Consider the following 25038-nt stretch of genomic DNA (forward strand, 5'->3'; position numbering starts at 1 on the left):
CGTGGCACACTTAGATGGGATCTGAACCGTCGATTTAGTATCAGGCCATCCAACCCTTCAATTGGTTCTTACTAGTGATCACTAAAAGATAAATGTCTATCTATTAGATGGTTAGGATCACCCAAGGAACGAAATTCTTTTTGGGACCAATCAGATCATCATACACATGTGCCACATAAGCCTGCTCCCGAACGGTGGAGGGGAATGGAAAACATGCAAGTGGTATTTATATAATAAGCGACCGTGGTCCATGTCTTTACGAGTTATACTGATTTTAGTTATGCAAGTGTGCCACTTTTGTGTTGGGATGGAATTTTTGGAACACATCTGCCTAGGTGTGTGTGTACACAGAGAGATATATACAGAGAGAGAGAGAGAGAGAGTACTATGGAAACTTCCATGAGGTCAAGTTGTGTGGGCTCACCATGATGTGTGTCGAACATCTAACCCATCAGTCAGACCCACCATTCCATGGTAGATCATGGGCTTAAAAATCAAGTCAATCCATTACTTGGGTGGGCCACACCACATACAACAATTGAGAGGAGTTACCCTCCTACTAAAACATTCATAATCATTTATTAGGCCCATTAAGATAGTGGTTCATAAATCCAGCCCATTCATTGTATGTGTCCCAATTGGATGAGGGCTCAGACCAAGTTTCAGCCGCATCTAAAACTAATCTGAGCCCTGCCAAGTGCTTTTATATATTTTAGTCATGTCTTTACATGGTTTTAGATGGTATAGCCCACCTAAAATTCTTTTACGGCTCATTTTTAGGGTATCCCATAAACTAAAGGGGACCCATCAAATGCACGGTGTTGATTTTAGACATACATCATGGTGGGGGCCACACAACTAGATGGATGTTCCCATGAGTTGACGTCACAGTACCATTTCCATATATATATATATATATATATATATACACACACACACACCACACACACACACACACGAATACTCTGCTACGCACATCACTTTGCACAGAACTCATGCAACTTTTTTGGTACGTCATGATGCATGGTGTGACTCCAAAATTTGGAAGGTCTATGTGAAGCATGCAGCACCTCATGAAACTCCTCAACCTCAATTTTACTTTGATCCAAAACTTTAGTGGACCATGGGAAATGAAAACAATTTCCTAACTTGATTTGCATTTCTTTTCCTATAACCTACTAAAATTTTAGATTTGGGTAAGGATTTCATGGAATTCTGCATCACATGGACCTCATGACAAGTGTACAAAGGTGCGCACGTGTGTAGTCTATTTATGGTCCTGAGTTCTGGCCGGTTCAGGTGGGTCCCACCCTGATGTGTACGTGAATTCTACTCTGTATATGGTGGGCACCACCGGATGACGTCTATCTGTCGCATGTACATGTCGCACTTGTGGGCAGACATGCCCATGCATGGGAGCTCCTCCATCGCAGGGACAGCATCTTCACACCTCCACATCATGTACCATACACGTGGCACATGTGTTTGATGATCCAAACCGGGTATTCCGTGGGCCCGCCATTAACTCCTAAAAAGGGTTTCTTTGATATGATCATGAGAGGCCTATCAAATGAACGGTTTGGATGTAATCCATGCATGCAACGTGTTCATCAATCACATGGAGACAAGGTATCTCCCGCGCCTCGAGAGGGCTGGATCATGGACCTGTAGTTGGTGGCCATTAATATAGACGGTTACGGTCACCATATCAATCTGATTTTGAGATAAGATTCATTTAATTATATCTGACATAGGAAGGTTGTGGTCATGTATGTCATGCGTGTCATGACTTACCTCAGTTTACGTCGAATGTCTGCTGAGTCCCACGCGAGTGTACAAGTGATAATATCTGCACCCCACCACATGAGCCAGTGTGGTAGATAGGTGCAAGATCCAACCCGTCCATCAGGTTGTACGGACTTTGAAGGTGTTCTTGCCCAAAAACCAGGCTGGTCCATACATAATCTTAGAAACAATATCAGAAAAACTTGTAAGGCTAAGAATCATCGCAGCCCGGTCCACTTTAGCCATCCATTTTTTTTCATGAACCTTGACCCACCTGATTAGTAGGACCTGATTCTGCCAGAATATGATCCCACTGACGAATGATTCGGATTTCGTAGCCATTTGATGTGGTGGCACATATGCGGTAAATGAGCTCGCGCGGTACCATAAACTAATAGAGTACCATACAACGATCAGCCCATGTTTTAGGCAATGAATTCTGGTTTTAGATTTCTAGTCGGTATAAGTGGGGCCCATGGGTCATAGATTCAAATTTAATATGATGGGCCCCTCACCATGGAAGGTCCAAGAACAAATATATATATATATATATATATATATATAAAGGTATTATCAGATCTGAGGCCCACCAACCTTGATGTAGACCACATGGGGAATGGTCACATGCGTTGATCTGTGTGGGGCCCACCCATGATGTATATATGAAATCAAAACCGTGCATTTAGTAGGGCTCCTTATTTTCACCGCACATCCCAAGAACAATCTCGATCCATAATATAGGTGAAATACACCATAGGGAGCAATGACCCATCACGCTTAAAACCCACCTGAGTTTTGGAATGTACTGAATTTTCGATGTTCCCTCCATCCTAGTGGGTCCCACCCAATGACTGGGTAGGATAATACGTGCACATCACAGTGGACCCCACATCACATCTGGAAATTCCTAGGGGGGGTGTCCCACTCCCCAATGTCCCCATTGTTCCATTTGGTGTGGCCCACCTGAGTTATAGATCAGGTTGAATTTATGGATAATCTAAGCCTTTGGTAGGGGGACCATCTAATGGACGTTGATGGCACCCACTAATCAGAGTGGGCATTACCAGTTAAGGGTGGCAATGGGCCGATCCCATGAGCCATTTCCAGTTCTGGGCCTACCTTGTTGGCTCGACTCCATCTTTCTTATATATGTATGTATTAGATCCATACTGTTCATCCATTTTTTTAGATTATTTTAGATCATAATCCAAAAAATGAGGTGGATCCAAGCTCAAGTAGACCACACCATAAAAAACAATGGAGATTAAATTTCAACAGTTGAAAACTTCCTGAGGCTATAAAAATTTTGGATCAAGCTGATATTTGATTTTTTTCCATTCATCCAGGTCTATGTGACCTTATTAACAGAGTGGATGGTAAATAAACATCATTGGATGATAAATAAACATCATGGTGGGCCCTAGGAAGAATTCAAGGGTCGGTGTCATTGCTTCTGCAACTTTCTATGGTGTGGTCCACTTGACTTTTGGATCATGTCCTACGATGATATGAAAAGTTGGATGGACTGAGGAAATAGTAACTTATCAATTTCCAGTATTGGTTGGGGTTAGGCCTGGGTCCAACAATTTCATGGGCCTGGCCCAGACCAAAACCCAGCACGTTGCACCCTCTAATTACATACAGGAATGTAAGAAGTGGGCCGCAAGCTGGGCCCATAAAAATTAAAGTTTTGATTAGGTCCGGCCAGCCAGACCAGTTCACAATCCGGGCCCAGACCCGGCCCAATGACAGTCCTAAATACCGTTACATACCGGGCCAAGCATACCGGTTCCGGAACATCCTTCTAACCAGCATCAAACAGGTTCCAGAATGAGTAAAACTTTAATACTCTGACAATGCGATGGATGATATACAGGCACTGAGAAATTGTAAACGTGCCATGACATTAATTCAAGTTGAACCGTCCAAATTATGGGTAGAGTTTTTTTATGTATCACATATAACTGTTGGATTGGTGGACTTCTATTGGACGGTTGAAATAAAAAGTATCCAATGGTCCTCATTCAGCAAATAGATGTCCATGAATTAAAGGTTGGGATTGTTCAACCAATCTTATTTTGGTATGATTTTCATATTGCAACCATAGTGAAAAATCTTATAGTCAGCAATTTCACGAGAATTCAAATATTGAGGTTTTATCTTAATATATTAACGGCCCAATTATTGAATAGTAAATAAATATTATATACGTGTATAACAAATTTCTTAAAATTTACTATTGTTTGAATTAATATCATGATAAAATGCAATATTTTGAAATCTTCTCATATTTTAAACACATCACAATAATATAGTTTAGTGAATTTTTCAAAATATTTTCACAAGATATTCAAATTCCCAACAATGTTTATCATGGCAACTTTAAAATTTTAGGCGATATAATTTTAAAAAATTGTATGCAATCTTTGAGGGGCTCATGTATCAAGCATCATTGCACGCTGCCAGAGCATCAAATGTTGTGGCGGTTGAGTAAATGGCCATCCCTCTTACCTAGTCTCTCTCTGCCTCGTGTGTACGTCTACCAGGGGTGAAGTCTAATTTCTTTCTAGCTTTCCCTGGGTGCTCTTTTATGTGGTGGTCCATATAAGGAGGGCTATAGTTAGAGAGTGGTGTTTCATGAATTCATTTTTTGAGTATTTTTTAATGTGGAATTCATTTTATGGGGGCGAGAAAGATAGCCTTTGTAGTTTTTGTTTCTCTTATTTTAGTGAAACAGAAACTCTCATACTACTGTTTTGTAAAGTAAATATATTGTTGAACTATGTAAATCTTTGTATTTTTTCTCTTGTTTTAGTTTAACCTTTGGCTTTATGATTTTGTGTTATTGATATTAAACATCTGCAGATAAACCTGTACAACATACTCAATGTAACCTCAAAATATATATATATATATATATATATATCACATGGTTGTAAAAGACTTGGGCGGTGGCATGTGCAACACATGTAAATAGAGAAAGGAAGAGAAATATGAAGAGAGAAAATTGTAACCTAAAATTTTTTGGAGGAGATTGAATGAAAAGCACCACTTACAAAAGTGGGCAAATCTTAGTGGAGATGGTAAGGGACTGCCTATCCCTCTCCATGAAACAATCCCTAGTGTGAAGATCTCACACTCAATGTGGTAACATTTAGCGATTTAATAATCAGATCACTTTGTACTCATTGGCAGCAACATCAAATCTCAAGCCCACTTTTTTTTTTTAAAAAAAAAATATAATTTTTAACACACACTCACCCTTGGCTATTCGATCCCATGATCTCAGTGTTGAAATAGGATCTTGTCTACTACTAAGCCATAGAGTCGGACCCAATCTAAGACTCACTTGTTGAGTTAAGCTCGTCTTAGTACAAGTTGGCTTTAAGTAGTTTTACAAACTCTCGAGTGGCGGTATTTCCTACATGAATGTGCTCCTTGTCATACAAGAGGACTAAATTGTGGCAACACAGGGAAATGCAGGCATCACATGATGGTGATACGACATAGTTAGGAAATTCATTACTTGCATGTATATACACAATATTGTTGGAAATTTTATTACTTGCACAGTATTCCTTTGTCTAAGGAGTATAAATAAAGCATTTGAGCACACAACGATATGAGAGTGATGCAAAGGTCCTTCATTTCATTATTGGACCATTGTTATTTGATAAGGAGTCGTGAATCATCAAGCACTAGAATTTGCACACAGACTGGATGATGAGATTTCATCAAACTTGCACAACAAAATCTAAATTTCTCCAAGTCTAAATATGAAATCCTAACTCAAGATCTCGTAAATACAATTATGTACAATTTCTCAAATTGAACAACTAACTTAAGAAAGTTAGATTGTACCTGAATGTGACTATATTTGTTGATGCAATGCCGATGATGATCCTCCGAAGTAGGATGTCTCTCCTCGATCTATCCCAATACTGGAGAGATCTAGACAGTCCTAGGAATATCCTCTGATAGGTGTCAAAGAATCCCACAACCATCCACAACGATACACAGTGATGGAGAAGATGACAAAAGACTTCATTTCTCTCTCTTTAGATTTTTTATTTTTATTTTTTCCTTCTATTTCACACAACTAAGGAGAAAGGTGTCTAGGGCTTTTCGTATCTACTCCTATAAGATGTGATCAGACAAATAAGGAAGAAGCGATGATTTTAAGAGACTATTAGTATGGTGCTCTGCCACCCCATACACAACTTTATAACCTACTGTGAAGGAAGTGTATCAATTTACCTCATCGATACATATACTCATGATACAATCCCTTCGCTGCCATGACCATCTACTAATGATCATAGGCCATGCCAATTAGAAGTGGACCATCAGATTTGGACCATTAAGTTATCATCAAATGAGATCAAAGTAAATTTAATGGTTAAAACAAGACTTCAACTATTAAAAACCTTTGAAAACCCAATTAAAACAATTAGAGTGTTGAGCCTAGTGGAAAAACAACTTGACGAGTTTCTGATATATCAAGATGAAAGTCATAAATATATTCCTAGGTAAATCAGTGGATCCCTCGTTGGATTGTGCAAAAATCGATGGTTCCTGATGAAAGCAACCAACTACATCCACTTTATTGGCCCCTTACATGAACTTTATAAGAAGAGTTAAAGGTGACTAATCAAGATAGATACCCTTACACGTCATTAGGTTTAAGGATTAATCATCTTATGAATCATTAAGTCCTGATCTCACGATCACAATCTAGACTCACGGGTCATAGACCATTGACTTAATCTCGATCCACCGGTATAAGTGACCAAATGTCAAAACCTGAATCCTTTGTTTATGACACACATGCACTCTCGTGTAGTGTAAGGGTAAGGCTCACATTGATACCAAGTTGGTTCTCAATAATGGATATTATCCACCTTAACCCAAGTCATTCCCCTCACACAAGATAACCGTACATCTCATGAATTGATGTCCACAGGTATGTACTATACACCCGTGACGATCACGGTATAACAAGGTACTGAGATTCATGGACCATTACTCTCCCAAGTCAATGATAGTCATGTTCAATCCCAAGTTTCCAATAACTCCTCAATACATCCGTAATGAAAATTCAAGGCACTGAAGATTAATGAGATGTCCACGGAGGACTCATAGTCATCCACGTGGTTAATAAATTAAAGTTCACATTGGTATTCCAAGACACCAGCTAAAACACTTGAATCTAAAGAGAGATTTTACACCATGTTTGACTAATACGGTGGCAATGACATCATGAGTAAAGATTTTAGTTCTATAGTAGCTCCCATCGAGGGTTGTGTAGAATAGGCAATGGGCTCGGCATCCCTCTACGTCCAAGGGTCAAGCCCCTAAACTTGGCCTAGACTAATTTGGACCGAGTTCCACACGGTCACAGGTGAGTCGGCACTGAGTCGGGTCGTGCAGGGCCCACCTTGATGAATGTGCTGTATATCCAAGCCGCCCATCTGTTTTTTCAGATCAATTTAAGATGTTTTTCTTAAGATTAAGCAGATCCAAATCTCAGGTGGGCCAGACCATTGGAAAAGGTTGTGAATAAGCATTAAAAACTTTTTGTAGGTCACACAAGTTTTAGATCAAACTGATCTTCGAATTTTATCTTCATCCAGGTCTGTTTGACCGTATCAACGGTTTGGATGGAAAATAAACATTACGGATCTGCTTGTGGTTGAGCCTAGGAAGTTTTTAATGGCGAGCATTCAATCACAAATATTTTTTGAGGTGTGGTCCACCTTGAATTTGGATCTACTTGATTTTTTAGTACAAGTCCTAGAAGGAGCTGGGAAAATGGATGGACAGCGTGGATATACAACACATCATCAAGGTGGGCTCCACGGTAAGGGTAACACCTAATCACTGCCCATACATATGATATTCGGCCTACATCTTGCACGGCACGCGCTTGTAAATTCTGACAAGCAACTCAAGTACTGGACGGTGCTAGGTGGGCCCCACCATGATGTATGTGTTTTATCCATGCCGTCCATCCATTTTCCAGCCAAGTTTAGGTGGTGACCCAAAAAACGATACGGATCAAAATCTCAGGTGGACCACATCATATTAGACGGTTGTAATTGAACTGCCACACTTAAAAACTTAATGAGGGCTAGAAAAGTTTTGGATCGAGCTGATATTTTTGTTTTTCCTTAAACCATGTCTCTGTGACCTAATCAACAGGCTAGATCGCTAATAAAACATTACATTGGGAGCTACGAAGTTTTTAATGGTAATCGTTCAATCACCAATGTTTTCCTGTGGTGTGGTCCACTTGAGATTGAATCTATCTTATTTTTGTAATCACGCACTAAAATAAAGATCCAAAATGGATGGACGGCATGGATAAAACATATACATCATTGTGGGGCCAGAGCACCGTCCAGTCGCTATCACGGTGTCAGTAGGCAACCGGCCTTCCTTAAAAGTCTAGATTAGAAGATCTTTCCAACTGTTTTTACGATCTTTTGAGTTGAATATGGAATGGGACGCGTTTTCTCTTGAAAGCCTACGCGAGAACTTCTGGCAACGGAAAGCTTGGTGGGGCCACCGTTATGTTTTTGAAAATTCATCTTATCCATCCGTTTTCCTTGATCATGTACTACCATATCTTAAAAATAAATCAGATCCAAAACTCAAGTGAGCTGCTGGACAAGGCAAAGAGGGTATGGAAATCCTACCGTTTAAACCTTCCTGGGTCCACCGTGTCTGTTTATAAGCCATCCATACCGTTCACAACGTCATTTATAATGGGATGAACTGAAAATAAAAAAATATTAGCCTGATCTAAAACTTCTATGGTCACACAAATATTTTAACGGTGAATATTCAATCTTCATGGTTTCGTGCCGCCAACATCTCATTTTTTTGCCCATGTGTTCTTGTATTGTTCAAACTAGACTGTCTGATCAAATCGCAAAAGATTGGTGGCCAAACGGTCCAATTAGTCAGGCGGCTCACCCCATTTCTTAGATGGATACGTGTATTCCATTCATGTATTGGGTGTGGCCCAAAAGCCGCCCATTTTAGCCGTCGGGTGCGGATTAGGTGTTACCCACCTAACACCTTAGTGGTTGTTACCTTTACTATGTGGAGCCCACCTTGATGTATTTGTTGTATATCCACACCGTCCATCTATTTTTAAATATCATTTTACGATGCCATCCCAAACCTAAGATCCACCACTAAAAAAAATGTGAAATGATCGTTAAAATTTTTTTATAGGCCACAAAAGTTTTCAATAAAGTGGATCTTTGTTTTTTCAAAAAACCCCCCCAAAAAAAAACCCTTTATCCAGGTCTTTTTGACATTATCAACCGTTTGGATTGCAAGTAAACATCACAAAATCCTTATTATGGGTGCTAGGAAAATTTTAATGGTGGACCGTTCAATCACCACTGTTTCATGTGGTGTGGCCCACTTGAGATTTGGATCTTTTTAATTTTTGGGATTGTCCTAAGATGTGCTGGGGAAAAAGATGGGCGGCGTGGATATACAACATATCATCAAGATGGGCCCCACAGCAAGGGTAACACCCACTAAGGTGATTGGCTCCCTTTGCTGACATGGCACCTGTGTAGGAAGTCACTGTAATGAAAACAGTAGGCCCCAACAAGAAGATCACACTCCATAAAAAATTTAAAAATAAAATAAAATAAAATAAAAAATTAGGATAAACACCTGTTTTTCTAGTCACAGGGATGATCTACCATCTGTTTTTTGTCTTGATTCTTTTGGTGGGGCCAACCATCTTCATAGTACTGATAAACAAATGTCATCATGCTGAAAGGACGGTATGGTACCACAAGTTGTGTACATCCATACGGGCCAAAAAGATAAAATGTGATAATATGTCGGCAAGATTATTGGGAGAAGACATTAATTTATCTTAATTACTTGAGATTTTCATTTATTAATAGTAATCGTGGCTGCAAATTCACTTGTATCACATGCCCTGTGTTGTATTTTAAATAATTTTAAAATAAATTAGTGTTTCAAAATTTCCTTTGACACTGGCTATGGCCGTAGGCTCGTGTATAGAAACCTTACCAGGCACATGGTTGCATTTGGACTTTTCATCAGTCACATCACCTATCTGTATAAGGTCTCACAAACCGTGATGGAATTTAGCTATAAAAAAAAAAAAAAACATATTAGCTAACTTTTGTGGCCCCCAAAAAGGTTTTAGTGGTGTGGAGGATTTGTTCTTCTCTTACTCTAAAATAATTTAGAAAAATAGATAAATCCCTTAGAATGTAAAGGACGTGGATTGCGTCCTACCCCGCCCGGCCGTCGTCATCATTTTTCTCGTATCATTTTAGGGCATGAGCCAAATAATGACGCTGGTCCAGGGCTTAAATGGATCACAAAGTGGGAAGTGAACTTCCACCGTTAAAAACTTATTGGGAGCTGGAAAAGTTTCGGATCAAGCTGATATTTGTGTTTTCACTTCGTCCACGTCCGTATAACCTTATGAATAGGTTGGATGGTAGAAAAACATCACGTTGGCCCTTAGAAAGTTTTCAACGGTGGGTGTCATTATCACTGCACCTTCCTTTGATGTGCTCCATTGGAGCTATCAATCTGCTTCATTTTTTGTTTAGTACCTTAAAATGATCTGAGAAAAGCAATGAAAGGCGTGGATAAAACACTTTCATCACGGTGGGCCCCACAGGGGTAGGGCCCAATCCCCGTCAGAATATAAAACACATACACAAGGTGGGCCCCACGGTAAGTGCCACACGTAATCCGGTTGAGTAATTTAATAATATAACATAACTACTCATAATTAAAATAGTTAAACAGCTCGTGTACGTACACATCTCATACGTGCTGGCCACAATGAAACACGTGTGCACCAATCGTGTGGCCGAACATTCCTGAGCGTCAACGACCCTAATATTACGACCATTCAAAGAGAAGGGGTGCCTTATACCAGAAACGGTCAAAGCAATTGCAGCATAGCGGATTCAACGGATCCGCTTTAAAATACCCGTTTCAGACGCGCTTTTCTTTCTTTTATTTAAGACCCGATTCCTTCCCTCCTCACCACTCCCACCTCTCCAACAAATCGCCGATCTGCTCCAACCACTCGCCGGCCCTCCCTCTCACCAGCCATGGGAGAGGAAGCCAAGCCGATCCTCACCCGTAGCCTGAGCCGAGCTGCCCCCTCTTTCCGACTCCGCAGCTCGAGCCTCAACGCTCTCCGCCTCCGCCGCATCTTCGACGTGTTCGACAGCAATGGCGACGGCACCATCACCATCGCCGAACTTAGCCGCGCCCTTGAACGGCTCGGACTCCAAGCCGACCCCGCCGAGCTCGAAGCCACGGTGCAATGCTACATGAAGCCAGGCCACACCGGCCTTGAATACGACGATTTCGAGAAATTGCACCAATCGCTCGGCGATTCCTTCTTCGGAGCTGCAGATGAAGAGGATTCCACCAGCATCAGTAGCTGCGATCAGGAGGAGATGGATCTGACAGAAGCTTTCAAGGTGTTTGATGAAGACGGCGATGGGTTCATATCGGCTAATGAGCTTCAAACCGTGTTGGGGAAGCTCGGGCTACCGGAAGCCGAGGAGATGGATCGGGTGCAGCAGATGATTTTCTCGGTAGATCGAAATCACGATGGTCAGGTAGACTTCCACGAGTTTAAGTACATGATGAGAAGCATATCCGTTCCGGGCTCTTAAGGTTTTTTTTTTTTAGATTCTCTTAGGGCGCGTTTGGATGATCTATTGAACTGAATTGCAATAATTCTATTTGATATTTAAGAAATGACCATGGCGGGGGGTGGTGCTATTTTATTTCATTAATTAGAATTCTATGTATTTTAAGTTGGACTTAAAATGATTATAGTTGTTTTTACCTGGGGCACCCTCTCTTTTCATGGGAATGAAATTGGGTAGTTTTATTTGAGTTATTTTGACGGGTGGAATTAAATTATTGCAATTCGATTCAATCGAGCATCCAAACAAGATATAAAATTTTCTGTCTTTGTATTTCATGTTCTAGCTTGTGGGTGTGTTTTTGGTTTTGTTTTTTTGTCATCAAATTAATGTGAGTCGTGGATTTTGATTTTTTGTTTTTATATATATATACATAGATGTTTGTGTGGATTTTCATGTTTCTCTCATCTTTGAGATAATGAAAGATATATAGTAATTTCTATTCTTCTTCTTCCTTTTTCTTTGTTAATTTCTTGTTTGGATAGAACGAATTCAAATCTTGATATGGAAAGCATGGGCCAAAAGTTGTATGAAAAAAATCTGAGATGCACAATTTGTGTCTATAGTTTGTTTCTTTCATAAAAATCAATTTGTTTTCCAAAGTGGATTGTGGCCTGTCTCGATGGGCAGAAATCATTTCAAGCATGGGCTCTATGGGGCCCACCATGATGTATTGGTTTTGTCATACCATTTATTTTTTCAAATCATTTTATGGCATGAACTCAAAATTCAGTAGATTCAAGGTGTAAGTGGACAATACAATAAGGTGGGATGATAATAGCGCTTGAAACCTAGCCTTTCAAGGGCTCGCTGTAATATTTAATTGTCATTCGACCTGTTCATAAGGTCACATACATCTGTATGAAAGGTTTTAAAAATTAAAAATAAAAATAAAATCAGCTTGATCCAGGTCTTTCATTACGTCCATGGCTTTTTTAAGAGTGGTATTCAATCCCCAGCGTGTAGTCCACTTGAGCCTTGTACTACTATTTTAAAATTTAAAAAAAAAATAAACGATAAAAAACATAAATCTCACTGGGTCCCACAGAGTCCCTACCAGGACCGATTCCATCCAGACGGGGGAAGCCGCCCCGCCATCAATTCCCTTTGTTTTCTTTTATTATGATGGGACCGTTGAGAAAGGAATAGCAGTAAAAGAAAAATACAGTGGTTGACTTTTCTTATAACGGTAACACGAGACATTTCACTGCTCTTATTGGTGAATTTCGGGCCCTTATCATATGCCCACTTCCATCTTGATGCATGTATTCTATATCTATGCTGTTCATTTATATTTTCATATCATCTCAATGTACAATCTTAAAAATTAGGAGAACTGGTCATCAGGTGACCGTACTATATGAAACAGTGGTGACTGAATGTCCAACCATTAAAAACTTGGTAGGGCACTCCTTAATATTATGATTGTATCTGCTTCATTTGGGAATAACGGACTAAAATGATATGGAAAAAGGAAGGACGGCATGGATACAGAATACATGCATCAAGGTGGGCCCCACAGTAAGGACCTCACCTCTTGGATGAGGTAGGGTCTCACCTAATCTGCTCTTGTGAATTTCAATAGGAGAGGTTCACCGTAGGTTGCACACTACCCTAAGACTGACCACCGATCAGTGGAAGCGAATTGTGTCCTGCACCGGGCTCTGTGGGCCCACCATGATGTATTGGATTTATCTACATTGTCAGATTTTTGCTTATTGTTTCAGGATATTAATCCAAAAATAAGGCAAATCCAACGGTCAGGTGGGCAACACTGGGGATTGAATTCCTATTATTTAAAATTTTTTGTGAGCGACAGGAGTTTTGGATCAATACGATATTCTTATTTTCCCTTCACGTCCATGTGACCTCATAAATAGGTTATATGGGAAATGTTATTTAAAATATTTTGTGAGTGACGGAAGTTTTGGATCAACATGATATTCTTAGTTTCCCTTCCTTCACGGCCATGTGACCTCATAAATAGGTTAGATGGGAAATAAACATAATGGTAGTCCTAAACGGATAAGTTTCAATATCACGGCCTCTTCCCATGGTATAATTTACTTGGGCATTGGACCTTCCTAATTTTTAGACGTGGATTGCATCATACCCTGCTCGGACAATAATCCGTTCGAGTAGGGCTCTGTGAGATCCACAGTGATGTAAGTGTTTTATTCACATAGTTTATCACTTTTCTTAGATCATTTTAAGATATGTATGTAAAATTGTAGCAGGTCTACAGTTCCAGTGGACCACACCGAAAGAAGCTGCAGTGATAATGACACCCACCGTTGAAACTTTTCTAACGGTCGTGATGTTTTATATTTATTTATTAATAAGGTCATGTAGATAGGGATGAAGTGAAAAAATAAATATTATCATAAACTTCTCTAGCTCTCAAAAAGTTTTTAACGGTGGACATTAAATCCTCACTATGTGGTAGGCCTGTACATTGCTCAGTGTTTGGCTCATAGCTTCAAATGATTTGAGAAAAGTAATTAACGGCTTGGATAAAACACTTACATCATGATGGGCCCCATGGAGCCCTGCTCAGACGGTAGGAGGCAATCCGTGTCCTAATTTTTAATACCAACCCTGAAATGATACGAAAAAAATAAATGAACTTCGTGGATAAAACCCATACATCATAGTTGCTGCCACAGAGCCCCTTCCTATAAATGATATGAAAATAGTGTGGATAAAATCCATACATCATGGTGGGCCCACAGAGCCTCATGTGCGAAAGCATTAAACATTTAATGCGTGACGCAATAAATGTAACTTGTTTACAGCTTAAAAATATACGAGCACGACAAATTACGCATTAGAAGTCCTTATATGGTAGGAAAAAATAATAATAAAAGAAATGTGTTTGTAACTCAAGGAATGCTAACATGTGCACGTTCTTACATGAGCATCCATGCGTACCTATGTAAATGTGTTATGGGCACATAATCTGAACGGTTGATATGGAACCCTTGAAACTATACACCCCAACTGATCCAAAACTCTAGTGGGCCATAAGAAAGAGAAATGCTAATCAAGGGAGGAAACTGTTTCCTTTTTCGATGGTCCACTAGGGTTTCGTATCGGGCCGAAAGTTGTACTGGTGAGGTTTTAAGGGGTGCCGCATCAGATGGGCCGTTCAGATTCCTGCATTCCTCTATTAAATCCTAATGAAAATTGTGATGATTGAATAATATTACAATCTTCCACTTGAACCTTGGATTTGCCTCGGCAAAGTGGAGGACATAAATCAATACATCACGGTGGGTCCCACAAATCCTCTGCAGATTTCATCTAGGCTGCGCCTCCTTCGTTTTCCCTTATCATGCCGTGGACAGCTGAGAAAGGAAAGCAGGAAATGAACAGAAAAAGACAATGAATGGCTTTTTCTACATCCGATTAGGTTCATTAAAAAATTAAATATCAACTTCATCAAAAACTTTTGTACCCTATCAATGGTCAATCACCACTATTTCCTATGTTATGGTCCCAACCATAAAATGATTTACAAAACCAATGGATAGTATGGACATAGAATACTCGCATCAAAGTGGGTCCCACAAGGGCTGCACTTCTTGGGTGAGGCCATGTGGGGAAGGATGTGAGGTCGAGCACCATCTTTCTCAGAGGGATAATTGTTTTGAATCCACGGAACATCTTTGGACTCCTCACAGATACTCCTCGAATCCACGAGGAAAAGAACAAGAAAATAGAAAATAAATTCTATAAAATTTGAAATTGATCGATGATTGAACTAAATGAGTTCACAGCCCTTTAAATAAGAATACTAAGCAATGAAAGAGATTTTAGAATCAAACTATAACTAAAACTCTTAAAATTCATAACTTTCTATAAATAATATACTTTAAAAAAAAAATTTATTATTACACACGCACACACACCCCCACACACTCACACTAGTGGAATTTCACCACCTATGGGTACTCGAACCCTTGACCGGCTGTTGAAACTCCTGAGAGTCTACCACCCGAGCAAGAGTAAGGACCCTATAAATAATATACTTACTATTTAACGACAATCGTGAATTCATGATTCCCACTAGTGCACAAGGTTTTCAACCAAAAATAGTAAGTGTCCTATTTGACTTTACTATGATGTTCTCCTAATTATTCTAAGCACTTTTCATGTTGGGCGCAACTTCTACAACCCAACGGATGAAGAGTTATAATCAAACTAAAACTTATCATTTATAGTAATTAAAAACGAAATTAAAATAGATAAACGACCGTAGATCGGATGGTATTTACAACCCAGCATAGAGAGATTTAGTGGCTAAAGTAGCTTGTCCTACACCAAAATTATATATTTTACGTCCAATAACTCAATGGGAGGGGTCCACAATAAAATTAGACACCTAACTCATATAGCAAGGTGGCTACACCATAAAAATTGGGCCACCTGAGCACCCTACCATTAATGACCAAATTTTGTGGTCATTAATGGTCAATCACCACTATTTCTTTTGATATGGTCCACCTGATAATTGCATTTGTTTCATTTTTGGATAATGCTTTAAAATGATATGAAAAAAAGGAATGGATGGCCTGGATATAAAATACATACATCTAAGGTGGGCCCACGGTAAGGGCCATGGTGCGGCTGGGTCTCACCTAATCTGCTCCCAATTCCAATAGATTAATTGAATTATAAATGCCAACAATCCTATTCAAGCATTGTGAGATGGCTATGATAAAAGGGCTAACATCCAAATGGTCCCATCATCGAACAACTTTGTGAAGCTGATTTTGTTATCCATGTGACATCCACTCCATTCATTAGCATATAAACCTAAAGCAAGATAAATTTACAAAAACTCAAGTAAACAACACAGGATATACGATGGATTTAGCTTTCTTTCAACCCACCCATGGTTTGAATAATTTTGATGTCTGTGTTACATTAGCTCGGCAGCAGATTGCTTGGTGTGCCATCTCGGTGGTGCGTTGACGTCACCAAGTTAGGTGGATCCTACCACGATATATGTATTATATCCACATTATTCATTTATTTTGTGAGATCATTTAAGGGCGTGGGCCTAAAACTAAGGTAGATCCAAAGCTCAAGTGGATCATACCAGAAAGTAGTGGGAATTGAATGGCTCCCATTAAAAAGGAAAACATTGGCATTTTTAATCAAGCTGATATTTGTGTTTTCCCTTCGCCAAGGTCTCCGCGACCTTGTGAACAGGTAAGGCAAATATGGGAGAGTGAGACCCAGCCTCACTTATGACGGTTAGGCCCTTACCATGTGGCCTACCTTGATGTGTGAATTTTATATTCATGCCTCCCATCCGTTTTTCTCTACAATTTTTAAACATTGTACAAAAAATGAAGTAGATGGAATTATAAGGTAGACAATAGGATGGTAAAAAGAGGTGATTGAACACCCTACCATTAAAAACATCTTAGGGCAAATTTTAACATTTTCCTGGTGTTTATTTGCTAATTTGTTGATAAAGTTATGTGTGCATGGATGAAGGGAAAACACGGGATATCAATTTGATCCAAATCTTTTGTGGTCATTAATGGTCAATTGCCACCTTTTCCTATGGTATAATCCACTTGATAATTGAATTTGCTTCATTTTTGAAATAATGCCCTAAAATTATCAGCAAAAATGGATGGATGACATGGATACGGAATACATACATCAAGGTGGGCCCCACCATAAGGGCCGCACCATCTCGGGTGGGTCTGAGTCTCACCGAATCCGCTCATGTCATATATGCATTAGGGGGGCCTTGGGAAGGTTTTAACCATGGGTATCATTGGCTCCATTGCTTTCAATCATGTGGTCCACTTGAGCTTTAGATTTGCCTCATTTTTAGGCATATGCCTAAAATGATCTTAAAAAATGGATGAACGGTGAGGATATAACACCACATCATGGTGGCCCCACATAACTTGGTGATGTCAACACACTACCTAGGCCAGTAGTGTGTGGCACACCACGCAATCTTCTTCCCATGATACACACACATAAAGGAATGCAGTCCTGAGCACCTTCTTACTTGAGCACCTATGTGCATGTGCCATGGACACAAAAATTTAAATGGTCTACGTGATGCAGCACCCCTTGAAACCTTATAGGCCCAACTTTCAACCCGATACAAAACTCTAATGGGCTATATAAAAGTGAATTGCAAATCAAGAGAGGAAATTGTTTCTTTTTGCCGTGGCCCAACACACACACAGGAGAAGGTTCTATACAGTCCAACTCATGGGAACTTCTCATGAGGTCGAGCTATGTGAGCTCCACCGCGATGCATGTCAAGCATCACCCCATCAATCAGATGCACCATTCCATAGTGGGCCTAGGGATTAAAAATCAAATCAATTCGTGACTCGTGTGGGCCACACCACATACAGAAGTTGAGAGGGGCCACCCTCCATTAAAACATTCATAATCATTTGTTGGGCCAGTAAGATGTGGTTTAGAAATCCAGCCCATCCATTATGTGTGTCCCACTTAGATGAGGGGTCAGACCAAGTTTCACACGCATCCAAGATTCAGGTGGGCTCCACCAAGTGCTTTTATATGTTTGAGTCCGGATCCTCTGTTACCAGGTCAACGAAGAAATCTGATACCCTAATTCTCATGGGTCCACGTCACCACTCACTAAAAAAATAAAAATAATAAAAAATAGCTTCGGACGCCAAACCATTAGGGTAACAGGAATTCTCTATTGACCTGATAACAGAGGATCCCGACTCTATATGTTTTAGGTATGTCTTCACATGATTTTAGATGGTATGGCCCACCTGAGTTCTGTATACGATTGATTTTTGGGATATCCCATAATTCAAAGGGGACCCATCAAATGCATAATGTTAATGTTCAACACACATAACGGTGGGGCCCACACAACTCGATCTCATGGGAAGTTCCCATGAGCGCGACTGCATAGAACCTTTTCATATAGAGAGAGAGAGAAAGAGAAAGAGAGAGTAGGTGTACAACAAAAATTAATAAATAAGCCGTCCCATGTGCTATTTAAGTTTTTTGCCAATAATGTCGCATTGTCCACTAAAATAAGGAGAAACATACATCATGGTGGGCCCACCTTATCAAACAAGGTCATTCCTGCAAACATTCCAAGTAATTACGCTCCATACCCCGTGTCTTGTCTTGTAGACCCCACCAAAATGATGAAACCATGTAAAAATCAGGCCGACTCACTATGTGGCTCAGATCAGTACCCTGATTCAAACCACCGGTTTCCTATTGATTCAAATTTTCTGGCCCACCGGCATGATTCTTATGCTAAAAAATCTTCACGGTGGGGCCCACTATTTTTAATGGTACAGATGTGCTGTATTGCTCACATGTTGCTGGAAGAGCCCGGTCGGACAACAGGTCCTGGTCCTCGCGTGGTATCTTATTAATTAAAAATAATCAGGAGACAAGATCAGTGGAGAGAATATGGGAATAGACTCTTGTGCTAGTTTACCACCGTTTTTGGAAACGGTGGTAAATAATCCTCCTCGAATTTGGCGCTCACGCAGAGCATCCAGGCCATCCAACTTATAGGTCACATTGTGGATGGATCATATCTCTATAATGAAATTAACAAAAATATCTGACCATCCAATTGATGGCTATGAAATGAATGGTTAAAAAGAAAAAGAAAAAATGAGTGGTGGTCCAAATTCAGTGGGAAAAATCAGATGGTTACTATCATCATTTCCATATATTTTTTTGAATTTATACTCCATCTATATTGGTTGAGATATTTGGATGGTTTAGATTCCTGCGCAGATATTTCATGGTACGTTTGAAGAGTCACCACCATTTTTTAGATAGTGTTGAACCATCAAACGAGTGTAACCCATCCGGCATTATCCTGATTGCGTCCTAACCGGTGGGACCTTTAACCGTCCGGCCAGATCTGTGTGGGGCCTACCGTGATAAATCCAGGCCATACATCCCTTTTTTATTATCATGTTAAGGTATGGGCCTAGAAGTGAGCCTGATCCACTGCCTTAGTAGACCACACTACGCATTACTTTTGCTTTTAATGCTCTATACGTAATTCGTATTTAATGTAACCTAATCGTACGAAGTTCACTTACGACGAAAAAGCCGGCAGAGTATTTCAGAATTTTAAGGACAAGCTGACATTCATTCCTGTGCTTATCTTACATCAACAATGGAGTCGTGTTAAAAAGAATTATAAAGAATATATAATTTGTGCAGAGTATTATTTGTCCTTTTTCAATGAGTCTGAGAATGCTAACAGGTCGCAGGCAAACAGCTTCCAAAATACAACAACGCTAGGTGTGGACCTGCGTTCAACAGATAAGAAGATCTACGAATGGAATTCTTTACACAAATTTGTGGCAGATAAAAAAGAAAAGAAAAGATCCCAAATTTAGAAAGAGAATTAGAAAATTGTATACCACCACTGCATTAGTTCGTTTCTTAAGGTCTTCTGGCTAAGGCTCGTATGAACAGTACACTTATTGCTCTTCTCTATGGTTCGTATACAAGTATGGTTCGAGTGTTTCTGATGGTATGTTGAACCATCCAGGCATTGTTTATATAGGTCAGGGTGGTTGATTGTTTTGGTCCAGGGCCATTAATTAATATGACCGTTGTAAGATCTGTATCATAGTCCGTACCGTTCTGTAGACTTTCGCAATCCTCCTGGTTGAATTCCGACGACCAGCGACACAGATAGCATTTGCGCGCAACCCTGAGTCGCATCCTGCCAATTTGAGTCAGCTCGACTAGAGACTTGTACCATTGCGACCGCGTCGTCGCTGCAATCCGCGTCTCGTACACCGATGTGATACCCAGGCCAAGAGTTGTGGGCCCGTGTTCACTCCCCAAGTATAGGGTTGTGATGTAGTAATAAACTCGGTGAGACCGAGGTCGAATCCCAAGGGACTGATACTTGTACGTTACCTGAAACTAGGTAGAAATAGAACTAGCCTAAGATGAAATCTAAATTCAATATAAAGTGATGAATAATGGTGAGAGATTAATTTAAAACTTAAGAGAAATCAGAGATAAGAAACTAGGGATTCAGAGGATCCACTTGTAGTGATCAGGGAGATCTTATGCTTGTTTTAAAAATCATGGAAATTAAACTGAACTTTCTCTGATATAATTTTAAAGAGATGAAAGGTATATGAATTAAAATGGATTCCATCACCAAACCATGCCCAAGAGACAAAGTCAACAACAGAATTAAACTAATTGCCAACCAATCAGATGATTATGAAGGTTAGGAAGGGTATCGACATCCAACCATGCCCAGGAGACGATGGCGAACAACAGGGCTTCCTGACGTCATAATTAAAATAAGGAAAAAGAAATACTTAAAGCCATTGCAAACCCATTGTAATTTCAGTCACAACAGGCCATTAAAAACTAAAAATATTCCCATAATAAAATTAAATCAAAAACCCCTTTAATCTAAACAAAAGGCACAAGCAACAAGTTCTCCCATCACGCTACAAGCTTCACCTCTTAGCCCTAGTTAAGATGTTTAGCCCAACATGATGAGACTAGATCTCATAAAAGACATAAAATCAAAACAAAGGAGAGAGAAAGAAAAAGAACTTTGTGAACTTCTCCATGTCCAGCTCTCTCTGCTCCACGTCCTGTCCCTCCTCTGATGCACACCCAAAGCTCTCCCTTTTCTTTTCCTTCTATAGAGCAAGGAGGTCGGTTGGAGAACCTACGCACATGCAGAGAGTGCTGGAGTCGGTGCGTAAGCCTGCTTTACGCAGCTATTTCCTTTATGCAGCAACCTTAAATACGTTGCGTTTGGCCCATGAATGTCTCATATGCTAGATCCAAGCTATTCAGGCTCCTTGAACTTGATCGGTGATCCCCTGGGTTGGATTTGAACAGTCAGAATCGTCGGAACGATCCTGTTAATGGTCCCTGAATGGCCCAGATCAACCGGGTCTCGGACTCTGTTTACGTAGTCATCGCAAGTCGCTTGCGCTGATGCTTTGTGTGGCCTAGGATCAATCGTCAGGCCATAAATGCATTTCGACCATTGGATTGGTCTTGCAAAACCGGTCGGTATTGATGTTGTTCGGGTCACATTTAGTGTGGCCCATCAAGAATATCGTTCTACCGTTCGAACTGCATTTGATCAAGACTCTTCTAAGTGTGTGTGCATGGGTTTGGAGAAACTCCTTTTGTACGGTCGGTTTGACCTCTTGGAATGAATGGACAGTCCGGATCGGACTGATCAATTCAGAGGGTGGCCCACAACATTCCTCCGCAAGCTCTGTTGCGAAACAGAGCTTACGAACCGCTGTTTTGATGATCAGTGGGCCCATGATCAAGGTATTGAGGACAATCCAATCCATTTATTGGAATGCTCTCGAAAAGCCATTCGAAAAGGACTGTTTTTAAAATGAAATCGGTGTGGCCCATACGATTTTCTGTGCTACCGTTCATCTTGCGTGCGGTTAAGATGTTCACCCGTATGCTTGCATGAAGGAGAAAGGGTACCTAGGCGTCGGTTTTTGCTAACCCTTGGAACGAATGAACGACTTGGATCGTCCATATGGACAATGGGTGGGGCCCACAACCTGAATCAGCGTCCGCACCCGGCGGATGCTGTTTACTTGAGATTGGATCGGTCAGTGCCTGCTGACCGATCTTGGTTGGTCCGGTGCAGCTCACATGTGCGTGCATTGCACGCACAACCTCATGTAGCATCCACTGTGAAGTTCGTGTCAAATCTGCTCCGTTCATCCTTTTCCCTAGCCTTGTTAAAGTGCTAACAATGAGATTGAAGCATATCCAGATATCAGGCGGGCCCCAAATCACTAATTTATGGGCTGATCTATCCGTTGGGCTGCTTCCACGAGGATCCCACTGCTGAATTTCGACGTGTACGGTTAATATATGGTCTTCAGGTCCTGTATAAAGTTTCGAGCCGAACGGATGGTGAGAACCTTGTGATCTTGCATTTTGGACGTCTTTCAGGCCACTTGAGCTTCAGTTTCTCGCTTTCCTCGGATTTCTGGCGTGTATATCCATCGATCTCGGTCTTCTAAGGTCTGTCCCTTGCCTTGGTGTATTCTGAGCGTTAAATTTATGCTTTTAGCACCCTGTTTCAGTCCAAGCTCGTAAATACACGTTTTATTCGCATCACATGATTTCCAAAGATTAAGATCGAGATTGAGAAACGATAATTGAAGGATTTTAGCATGATTTTGGGGTATCAAACGGCGTCAGAATCATATGACTCATCTTTCCACTACCAAAAAAAGGGACAAAGGCTGCTGATAAAATCCGTAGCCATAGACTTGTGGCTACGGTTTTAGTCCGTAGCTAGTCCGTAACACGACCGTCGTCGTAGGTACCATAACAATAGGTCTGGAACCTATGGCTACGGATTTAATCCGTAGCTATAGGTTAAATAGCTACAGATATAATCCGTAGCAATTATATCAGTGGCAAAAACTTCAAACAGCTACGGATATTATTTGTAGCTGAAAGTCCGTAGCAATAGGCCAAAATTGAAAAGGCTACACCTGTCTGATTAGTGGCTACGAATTTAATCCGTAGCTATAGGTTAAATAGCTACAGATATAATCCATAGCAATTATATTTGTAGCAAAAACTTCAAACTGCTACGAATATTATTTGTAGCTGAAAGTCCGAAGCAATATACCAAAATTTAAAAGGCTACACCTGTCTGATTAGTAGCTACGGTCAATATCCGTAGCTATTTTGTACATTGAAAAATTAAATCATTTGTTCATTCAATTACCACCTGTACAATCATTCATTCATTCAATTACAATCATTCATTCATTCAATTACAATCCTACATTCATTCAATTACAATTACAATTACAATCCTTCATTCATTCAATTACAATTACAATCAATTATAGTTACAATTATAATAATGCTGAAAATACAAATCTTTGGCTTCATTAGAGAAATGTGCTCGACTTCACCCTGAAATTTCAACAGCTTTGTATATTCCATCATCCTACAAACAATCATGTCATTCATAAATTAGAATGCCCATTGGGGAAAAGAAAGACAGTGAAAGAAGTACATCACGTATAACTACTTTTTTTTTCTTAATGAATTAAAAAAAAACCTCAAAGAGGAATAAAATTGACATAAAAGAAATGGTCTCACCATATGATTATAGGTTTTGGTTTAGGTTTAGGTTATAAGTTTAGGTTAAGGTTAGGCTATAGGTTATAATTAAGTTTAGGTTATAGGTTTTGGTTTAGGTTTAGGTTATAGGTTTAGGTTAAGGTTAGGCTATAGGTTATAATTAAGTTTAGGTTATAGGTTTTGGTTTAGGTTTAGGTTATAGGTTATAACTTTTGAGAACTTGATTATAGGTTAAGGTTTAGGTTTAGGAAATCGGGTTCGGGTTCGGGATTGGGTTTAGGTTTGGATTTTCAAGTTTAGGTTTAGGTTAAGGAGTTGAGATTAGGATTATGTGTATGTTTGGGTTTAAGGATTTGAGAATACATTTAGGTTTTAAGTTTAAGTTTAAGTTAAAGGTTTAGGGAAATGTTATAAGTTTAGGTTAGGTTTACGTTTAGATTTAGGTTATAGGTTATAGCTTTAGGGAATTGAGAATGGGTTATGGTTTAGGTTTAAGAAATCGGGTTCAGGTTCGGGATTGAGTTTAAGTTTAGGTTTAGGTTTATGTTAGGGAGTTGAGATTAGGATTAGGTATAGGTTTAGGTTTAGGGAATTGAGTTTAGGTTATAGGTTTAGGGAGAGGTTAGGTTTATGTTATAAGTTTTAAGATTTGGGAATTGTTTTAGGTTATAAGTATAGGTTTAGATTAGGTTATAGGTTAAGGTTTAGGGATTTGAGTTTAGGTTATAGGATTAAGTTACGGTTTAGATTTAGGTTATAGGTTTTGGGATTTGAGAATGGGTTCGGGTTTAGGTTATAGGTTTTGGTTTTGGTTTAGGTTATAAGTTTTGGTTTTCGTTATATGTTTTTAGATTTGAGAATGGGTTCGGATTTAGGTTATAGGTTTTAGTTTTGGTTTAGGTTATAAGTTTTGATTTAGGTTATAGGTTGTAGGTTTATGTTAAGGTTTAGGTTAAAGGTTTTGAAATTTGAGAATGAGTTCAAGTTTAGGTTATAGGTTTTGGTTTTAGTTTAGGTTATAAGTTTTGGTTTAGGTTATAGGTTTATGTTTAGGTTATCAGTTTTGGGATTTGAGAATGGGTTCGGGCTTAGGTTATAGGTTTTGGTTTTGGTTTAGGTTATAGGTTTTGGTTTAGATTATAGGTTATAGGTTTAGGTTAAGGTTTAGGTTTAAGATATAGGTTTTGAGATTTGAGAATGGGTTCGGGTTTAGGTTATAGGTTTTGGTTTTGGTTTAGGTTATAGGTTTTGGGATTTGAGAATGGGTTTGGGTTTAGGTTATAAGTTTTGGTTTTGGTTTAGGTTTAGGTTATAGGTTTTTGAATTTGAGAATGGGTTATGGTTTAGGTTTAGGAAATCGGGTTCA

General features: G+C 39.7%; 2 protein-coding genes across 2 annotated transcripts in view; both read left to right on the forward strand.

The window, feature by feature from the left end:
* The window catches only part of LOC131253694 (unknown protein 1-like), a 69141-nt gene that overhangs the window by 12557 nt on the left and 31546 nt on the right, over nucleotides 1–25038 (forward strand). The window lies entirely within an intron of this gene.
* On the forward strand, nucleotides 10760–11984 carry LOC131253695 (calcium-binding protein CML42). Its single transcript, XM_058254817.1, has 2 exons — nucleotides 10760–11595; nucleotides 11662–11984. Exon 1 carries the CDS (start codon nucleotides 10920–10922, stop codon nucleotides 11493–11495), a length of 576 nt encoding a protein of 191 aa, XP_058110800.1. The 5' UTR covers nucleotides 10760–10919; the 3' UTR covers nucleotides 11496–11595; nucleotides 11662–11984.

Source organism: Magnolia sinica, chromosome 8, assembly GCF_029962835.1.
Source record: "Magnolia sinica isolate HGM2019 chromosome 8, MsV1, whole genome shotgun sequence".
NCBI lineage: Eukaryota > Viridiplantae > Streptophyta > Magnoliopsida > Magnoliales > Magnoliaceae > Magnolia > Magnolia sinica.